This window comes from Sander lucioperca, chromosome 10 (genome assembly GCF_008315115.2).
Source record: "Sander lucioperca isolate FBNREF2018 chromosome 10, SLUC_FBN_1.2, whole genome shotgun sequence".
NCBI classification, from domain to species: domain Eukaryota; kingdom Metazoa; phylum Chordata; class Actinopteri; order Perciformes; family Percidae; genus Sander; species Sander lucioperca.
This window is the reverse complement of record NC_050182.1, coordinates 35,398,415-35,407,374: the sequence shown is the minus strand read 5'-3', so window position 1 is coordinate 35,407,374 and position 8,960 is coordinate 35,398,415. Positions and strand designations below refer to the sequence as shown.

Sequence of the window (8,960 nt, the reverse complement as noted above, 5' to 3'; positions counted from 1 at the left end):
GAAAATAGTTTTATATTTCAGTAATTTTACCACATCGACGATGCAGCCCATTATAATGGTCACTGGTGTTATGATATCAGTCATAGGATTTGTTTAAACATAACATGTGCGGAGGGATACGAATACAATTTGAAAAGGTCTTCCGGTCGAAGTTGGAGCGCGCTCTGCTCCAAACTGCGCAATAGCGCGCACTTCATTGTGAACACAAACAATGTACTGAGAGCATATTCACGTTAACACATTTATCAAATTGCTTCAAATGGCCACTTCCAAACAATAGCAAAAATAATTCAAAACACAGAGTAAACATCAGCTCATCATCTTTTATTTGAATAAGTGACAGATACCAGAAGAAAAAATACAAAGTCTAGAATTGTTTCTAGCCTAAAAAAAAAGTACATTGTGTAAAACTGCTGTACAGGCAACCAGATCCTAACTGTAAAATCTTACAACTTTCCATTGCATCCTCCCTTTTGCTGATCCTCATTCCTAGTGTTTGAGGGATACTAATGAAGTGCAGTCAGGATAATAAAGGGAAAACTACTGATGTGCAGAGTGAGTAAACCCAAGACCAAAGCGCTTTCCTTTATTTAATAACTGCTAGCCTCATTACCATTTAAATGTTTAGCTTTTTGTTAAACCGGAGGCCATTTGCCAAAATGGTTACAAGTAATCAAATTCTGAGTAAATAAAGCAACCGTGCCGGATTTTCAACAAAGAAAATAGAAGGATTCAATGAAAGACTTGAGATTTCACTTATCAGAGCCCACATTTCTTTTCATATGCACAGCAGCCAACTGTCACATTTCACAGTATGTTTCAACAACAAAGCAAATTAGTTAAGTGATAACATGAGTTTGCCACCTCACAGCCACTGATGGGAGTTTAGTCTATGCAATTGTGAGTGGCAGCCACATTAGCTGCACACACAAGACTGCCACTTTAAGTAAATAGGCCTGGGCATTATCCTAAACAGGTTGTCTGATCCTGCTTGCTCACATTAATAATCTTGAATATAGTGAAGTTATGGCTGGCGTCCTCTCATGTTTTCAGGGCAAAAACACTATGACTGTGACACAATGTGGCCAAAATACCTGAATAACTGGTTTACAATGTGTCATGAGACTGTTGGCTATTGTGCTTTTATGTCATGAAATGTGGCCAGAAAGCCCCGTCACCAGGGAGGGCGTGTTCACGCAATGGCTGCCAGGTAGTCTTTAACCTCCGCTGGGGTGAGTCTTTTGAAGCCGGCCTCGTTGCAGATCCCCACCTCAATGTTCTCCTCTGTCATCTGACCCTCAAAGCTCTCCTGAAACACAAAGATGGGAGAGTGTAAATGATTGATGATGTAAGGAGATAGATTTCATCCCTTAGGTATTTTTTTTTTTATAACAAACACCCTACCTTCAATGTCAAGATGGCTGTATGGATGGCATCTTCCAACTCCAGATCATTGTTATACCTGGGGAACAAAAACACAGTGGTCATCTAGTAATCTGTGAAGTGTGAATAAGGTAGAAAAACTGGAAGAGTTGAGGGCCCACAGTACCAAACCCCTGAAACTGTGCACATTCATGGTGTACTGTATATTGTTGTTCTTAAACCATGTCCCAATGACCCAAACTGGGTCAGGGGCTTATTGTTGAAAGATGCCCTTTTAAATAAAAGCCATGCTAGTGCACATATGACGTAATGAGGCCGGGGCAACACTAAATTCACACCTTTTAGGAACATGAATCATTAAAAATCAGGTTCTACACCCTGGGCCTCACGCAAAACTGAATTACTTTTCCAGGGTTTTCCATTGTAGAGAAGCAGATACCATCCTGGTTCATTTTCCTTGTGTGACAACTACAAATTAAACTACAATTAAATTGGATAGTGAAGCTTCAGCACACATTTCAGCCTTCAGTTATAGAGCACAGTGGGGCTTTATGTCAATCTGCATTAACATTAAAAGCAGACGTACTGTTTTCTTTATGTTTACGATTCTGTCATTGGTATCCATTTAGACTTTGAATGACACCAGGGTTTTTATTTTTAATTAATTGTAAAATCTTACCTTTTTTCAAGGAATGTTTTTCCATTAACGTAGTTCTTTCCCATGGCTGTGGCTTTCCATGCAAAATATGCACCCTGCCAGTCAGGAGAATACAAATTATGCTTCTGACGTAGTATCATAAAGACCAGTTTAGTTTATGTGAAGGAATTAAGTATTATTATTATTATTACTACTACTACAGCAAGGCAGGGTTAGTCTGCTGTCAAAGATTTATTAAAATAAAACAATTACTAAGCTTTGAGCTAGAACGTAATTGAAGACAAATGTTTTTAAACAAATATGAAAGTAGCACACGCACAGAAGGGTCTGACTGGAACAGGTAGGGGTGGTCTTCATCCCATCCAGCTATCAGCAACGAAACGCCAAATGGACGCACTCCACTGGAGGAAAAAACAACACAGATTAAATCTAAATACTAGATAGATTGAATTCCTCTGAAATATAAAAGATGATGTGTCTATAAGCAGTGAGTGTATTTGTGTATACCTACCCAGACTGTGTGTACTCCTGCATTACAGAGGCCACTCTTTGGACAAGCTGGCCTGTTGGGATTGGCTCTTGGTAAACCAGGAAGTACTGTTGTGCCAACTTCCGGGCTCGTCGCACTAAAACCCTGCAAGGACAATACAACTTATTCATTTATCTGTGCATGTGAGGTTCAGTAAGTCAGACAAATGTTGGTGGCGTCTTCTAGATTTCTCACATACGAGGGCTGGGACAATATGCTTTTGTCCGGATTTAATTATTTCACCATACATGGGTGCCGATTCGATTTGAAATGCGATTTTCATTTATTGCGATTCAATAGTATTGAGTATTGCGATTTTCCTTTCCTTCTTTAACAAAAACAAAAGTTGAATAATACACTTCTAGAGACAATATAACATGAGACATTCTTAAAACTAATTGTTTTCCAAGAAGAATGCACATCATGTCAGTCAGCCTGACATTTTCTGCTTTCGGTCTGTTATATAGCTGATATTTTGTAGTTGCCCTCAGTGGTACCGTATAAAGACAAAATATTTAGGTCAATCATTGGTAAAAAAATAAATAAAAATAATTGATTTTAAAAATAAGCCTAGAAATACTGTTGCTTATGAACATTCTGCAAACATCTTCACATTTTCCCTCTTTAGCGCCTTTAAAAGCTGCTGGACATCACACAGAAAGATACTTTTTTCTTCCAAATGCAGTAGGAATCCCCACCTGTAGTCAGGCCCCATGCCGCTGTAGACCATGCCTATGTGTTTAGTGATGGGCTCCACTTTATGGACACTCTGCTCATCATACAGAATGGACTTTTGTTTCTTCTCTGTTGCCAGGACAACTCCATTGGAAGCTGAATATGAAAAACAGTATCACAATTAGCATCTTAACAAATCCTAACTAATGATCATTTTTTCTAACCAGCTTCAACTATGTAATGCCATGCATAGCTTTTAAGGATGCTGATGGCTGCTTAGGTTGCTGCACCAGTCTGTAAGGTTGTTCCATTGACTTTGGATAAATAGCAAATCCTTCAAAAATAGCAAATCCTTCAAAATATAGCATGTATTACTTTTGATAGCTGTATCACATTTACAAACCAGTTTAGTTTAGTTTTTTAAGGTTAACAACCCTGATTATGAGTTCTGAGCACAGAACTAAAGCAATGTCCAAACATAATCCAGTTCAAAAAAAAGGTACAAAGCAACGATTTTGGGCTTTAACAATTGCAATGTGTTCATTGAGGTATGTGTATGTTCGTGTGTATGTATGTATGTATGTATGTATGTATGTATGTATGTATGTATATATATATATATATATATATATATATATATATATAATAGATAAATGTGATACATATCAATAAGATATAAATATGTGGTAATAATTCACTTATATTATAAGTTAGAGAAATGTGGTCAAATATATTAGGGTTATTATACTATGTGTGAGCGTATGTAAATATGTGTATGTACATTTATTTGTGTGAAGAGTATGTATGTGTATGTATGTATATGTATGTGTGAATGTCAATATATGTCTGTATATGTATTGTACATTCAAAACACCAAATTGTATATAGTTACATGGGAGTGTTCCACAGTACTAAGGGTCATGAAGGGAAGTTAAAAATAATTTAAATAATAATAATAATAATAATAATAATAATTAATTAATTACTGAGCTATGGAAAGGGGGTAGGATTAAATAAGTGTATACTTCTTCCTACTCCTTTTCAGACATGTCTATGTTGGTTAAGTTTCTTATTGTTTATTGAATGTTTTGCTTATTTAACTTATTTATACATTTCTTTGATGTTTTGCTTGGTTTATTTTTGATATGTCTGAAATAAATTTCTTCATTTATTCATTATGCACCACTGCCCTCTACACTTGCCGTTTTCCACATTAAAGTCAGGAGAAATGACTCTGAAGGAGTGGCAATACATCAGAAATAGTTTCCTATCCATGTGTTTATGTTAATCTATCCTTTACCAAATGCATGTCATTTAGCATTATACACCTATCCAGGCAGGGAGTCATGTTGCATCATGTGATAACTATCAGATATCAAACGAATGTGGTTTATTTTCCCATGTAATAAAAGCTTTTGGATTCAAAGCATGACACTAACGTTACTTTTCACAATAATACAAAAAATCTTCATAACCCCGTGGTCTAGTTTGCTCAAAAACGTACAGTTTACTAAGCTCCACACATTTACACACACACACCTTTGATGCCAACTGAGGGTGCTCCGGCTGCTACGGCTGCCAGGGCATATTCAATCTGGACCAGTTTACCCGAAGGGCTGCAGGAAGAAACACATGATGCTACATTACTATTCTGTGAGGAGGAGCAGGAAAATAAACTAAACTAACGTTACATGCAGATACAAAACCTACTAAGATTTAGTGCAACGATTACCAAAGACAAAACTGAAAGCAAAAGCTAAAACAACCGACTCATCTGAGAGCTAATTTTACGTTAGCTAGCTAAGCTAGTCTCAACAAAGTTATAGTTGGCATGTAAAACTGACCTGTTTCGGTCTATTCAATAATACGCTCAGAAATACAACAATTGGTTTTAATTGTCGATATCGGAAGAAAACAGTAATTTAGCTAGAAACATGTTAACGTTAGCCGACATGCTAGCTAACAGTTAACAATGACAGTGCATCAACTACAACGGCCCCTAAAACCTTCTTTTCCTATACGAATGGTAAACTGTGCATACTTTTTTATCAAACTATTGTTCAACAACAACCCTTACAGGCTAAACGTAGATATGCAATTTTAAAATGTTATGGCAATTTTGACAAACTTTACCTAAATGTGGTAAGGGAAAAACTGTAGCCACGTTCCGCCATCTTGTTGTTCTTCTTCTACTTTGTGTCGACTGCAGACTTGCAAATCCACTTAAGGGTGTGTACTGCCACCCATCATCACCAGTTAGATTATACAGCAACCCTGCCCGTTAATATTATATACTGTCTATGGTTAATATAACACAGCCATGACCCTGCCCTACAAACCAAACGTTTAGAAATACGAAATCTAAAACAATATGAAAACAAGCCTGTGGTGTAATAGACCATACGTACGGAACTTAAAATTGAAGATAACATTACACGTAATCTGGACTATTGTTTTTTTTGGAAATAGTTATTATACACCTGCTAACTCACTGAGAAAGCTGTTAAAAAATGCAATACTTATTAACTCTATTAATGATTTACCATCCTACATTATCAATTATATTGGACCAATAAACAATGGCATAATGTGGTGTAATCTGTCGGTACAATAAGAGGATTTAGAAATGAATTTGGGTCTTTTTTGTACGTGCCCTGTAAACTTAATCAAATTATCTGAAAAAAAAGAATACAAAAAAATATTTAAATCCTTTCTCTAGGAAAACAAGTATCTAGTGAAATACTTTCTTTTTATCCAAAAAACACATAATCAATATGTTCTAATTGAATGTCACAGTAACATAAGGCAAGATATTGAAAAATATAGCTTAGAACTATAAATAAGAGATAATAACTGGATGCGAAAGCTTTATTTAGTTCAGACTATTATGAAAAACAGCTCATATAGCACAGAATCTACTTGGTTTGGAGAATTTACTTGGAAAGCCTTTTGTTGAATTACTCTAAAAACCATGGGATCTTCAACAGGAGGTCCGGGATCCCTAGGAGGTCCTCAGAGTCAATGCAAGGGGGCCTCAAAATTATTGTGAATTTTTTTTTTTTCAAGTCTTAACATGAATCCAACATATTATTAGTAAATATAAATCCCCACTGCTCACTGGCTTATAGTCAAGGTAGTCACTAAGGCCATCCACAGATGTGTGCCACATAATTTATAAAATCATGCCAACAATTATTAATCTAAATAGCTTAATATTATATGCAAAGAAATTATTTTTCCGCTTCCCTACACGTTATTGTAGCTATTGTAGTTAATATGCAACTTTATTTCATAAAATGTAGTAGGGGGTCCTTGCTCCATCTTTCTTTCAGTTAAGGGGTCCTTGGCTTAAAAAACCTTGCTCTAAACCATGGGAGTAGTAGTATTGAACCATGGACGCATTATAACCTGCACTAAAGAGTGAAGTTTAGACAAATGGCCGCTAGACGGCAGTATGACGCCTACACTTATTTTGCCTGCCGGGAATTAAACAAAAGAAGTATAGTTTGTTGTCGCTGTTTGATGACGTAGCAAACCTAAGTGACCGTGAGCTGTTTGACATGTTGGACGGAAAAGAAGCGTGCTGACAACCAAATGATGAATTTAGCCGCTTTAGTGCACAGCCTCAGATGCTCTTTGCTACACATTGAAAGCAGACTTCTGCAGGCGGCCGGACTAGACAGACAACTGGGTGAGTTTACTGACTGGAGCTCAGGACGGCTGCAGTGCTGACGTTCATGGTAATCATGGTAATAAGCCCTGTCCCTGACTGACTGACTGACTGACAGACTGACTGACTGACTGACACACAAATACATACATTTCATCCAAAGTTGAAATACGCTACCTTTGTCTACCGCCTGTGTTTGATTGTCGTCTTACCTCAGCTGCCTCTACATTTAGCATCTGGTCATACTGAACTGATTGACTGAGGTTGCACTAAATAGCAGTTAGCCTACAATGTTTTCCCTGTGTGCAGCTCCAGCGCTGGCAGTGAGTGGCCCCAGCCTCCTGCCTCAGCTCGCCGGGGAGGAGGAACGTGAGGAGCAGCAGAGCCCGGAGCAGCCTCCCGGCGTCCTAGACGGCATCCTATGGATGGCAGCACCGAAGAAGAGACGCACTATAGAGATCAACCGCACCAGGAGGAGAGCTGACAGCAAACTCCTAAAAGTCCAGGTACACTTTGGATCCTCTTAAAGGGTCGTATTAACCCATACACCTAACGGATTGTTATTACTTAGAGAGCTACCTACTATCTGGACTTGGTGTGAGTCAGTGATTCATATTCCTCAATAATAACTATGCTCTGCATCAGATCATACACTTAATAATAAAATAATGTAATATCAATATACATTTCATCAATCACAATTATCCGCACAACTTTGTTGTGAACAGTCTAATTGAGAAGTTGTTCAAGAATGTTATGCTTCAGCATACAAGGACATATCTGTTAATAACAAGGAGTGCAAATCTCTTAGAATTACAGATGAGATTGCACACTTCATATTCTGTATAATTGATGCTTTTATCAGTGTACAAGCCTGTTTTACATGATTTGAAATCAATATCTGACCTAAGTAATTTTAAGTAACAGCAGAACATTTTGAAACAGAACCAAGATAAGTAAATGTTAACATCCTCAGTAGAGGCAGGCTGGTATTACCGGTTGATATTAGCTGCTCATTAGCTGATCGCACATATATCAGCATTGGTTTATAAATTGGCCAATAAGTAACAAGAAATTGCTGTACAGAAAATACCAGATATGTCAGAAGTCATTTAAAAACAGTCTTGCCATTACATTGTTTGACCCACAGTTTCTCTGTGTGTGTGTGTCTCTCTCTCTCTCTCTCTCTCTCTCTCTCTCTCTCTCTCTCTCTCTCTCTCTCTCTCTCTCTCTCTCTCTCTCAGCCCAACATTGAGCCTTGTCCAGAGTGTGGCCACTTGAAGCAGAAACATATCATGTGTGGCTTCTGTTACGCAAAGGTTTGCAGGGAGACGGCTGTGATTCGTCAACAGATAAAAGCTATGGAAGGGGGCCCCCTGAAGGCCCCGACTGTGGAGACTGTCGTCCTGTACGAGGGTGAAACACCAAGTCAGCAGGACAAAGACAAGAGGATTGTGGAGAGACCAAGGAAGAGGCCTGCCTGGTTCAGCTACTGAAGCCGGGATATTAATGCTGTGTGTGATACATAACTTGAGTTTGACACAGGTCTGGTCAGACACTGATTCTTTATATTATGTAGTAAACAGCATATTTTATCCAGTCTGTTATTCAGTAAATAGTGAGGCTTATTTATCAGTTTTGCTTACACAAACAATTAACATAAAGTGATTGTTTGATCAGCACTGATACCAGGAACCGTGATAAATACTGGCGCATCAGACTTACGTTATCTCTGTGAACATACTCTGCTATATCATCGATGCGAGGCACATCTTGGTATCAGACAGCATTTTTTTTGTCATTGGTTCAACCATTTGTCATATTTTCGACTGAGATAAATTTACTGTATATTTGAATGTTTGAATAATAAATTCATTATTTGAAAAAAAAAAAGAATCTTATATATACTTTGAGTTTGTTCACCTTTTAAAAATAAATGAGACTGCTATGTACAAGGCAAGATTGCATTAGTTAAATAATTTATTTTTTTGAATGACTGCTTCCACTTCATGATACAATAGGAAACAGCAACAAAGTTTTTTATG

The 8,960-nt window shown here is 37.5% G+C and overlaps 2 protein-coding genes across 2 annotated transcripts; one reads left to right on the top strand and one right to left on the bottom strand.

The window, feature by feature from the left end:
* Positions 1-306: 306 nt before the first annotated feature.
* Positions 307-5,498, bottom strand: psma2 (proteasome 20S subunit alpha 2). The gene is made up of 8 exons (XM_031278342.2): positions 5,379-5,498; positions 4,785-4,861; positions 3,269-3,401; positions 2,553-2,675; positions 2,361-2,442; positions 2,063-2,136; positions 1,405-1,462; positions 307-1,309 (listed from the first exon to the last, which is right to left on the bottom strand). Exons 1-8 carry the CDS (start codon positions 5,417-5,419, stop codon positions 1,193-1,195), a joined length of 705 nt encoding a protein of 234 aa, XP_031134202.1. The 5' UTR covers positions 5,420-5,498; the 3' UTR covers positions 307-1,192.
* Positions 5,499-6,723: 1,225 nt separating this feature from the next.
* mrpl32 (mitochondrial ribosomal protein L32) lies at positions 6,724-8,806 on the top strand. The gene is made up of 3 exons (XM_031278343.2): positions 6,724-6,936; positions 7,225-7,421; positions 8,160-8,806. Exons 1-3 carry the CDS (start codon positions 6,840-6,842, stop codon positions 8,409-8,411), a joined length of 546 nt encoding a protein of 181 aa, XP_031134203.1. The 5' UTR covers positions 6,724-6,839; the 3' UTR covers positions 8,412-8,806.
* The last annotated feature ends 154 nt before the right edge of the window (positions 8,807-8,960 follow it).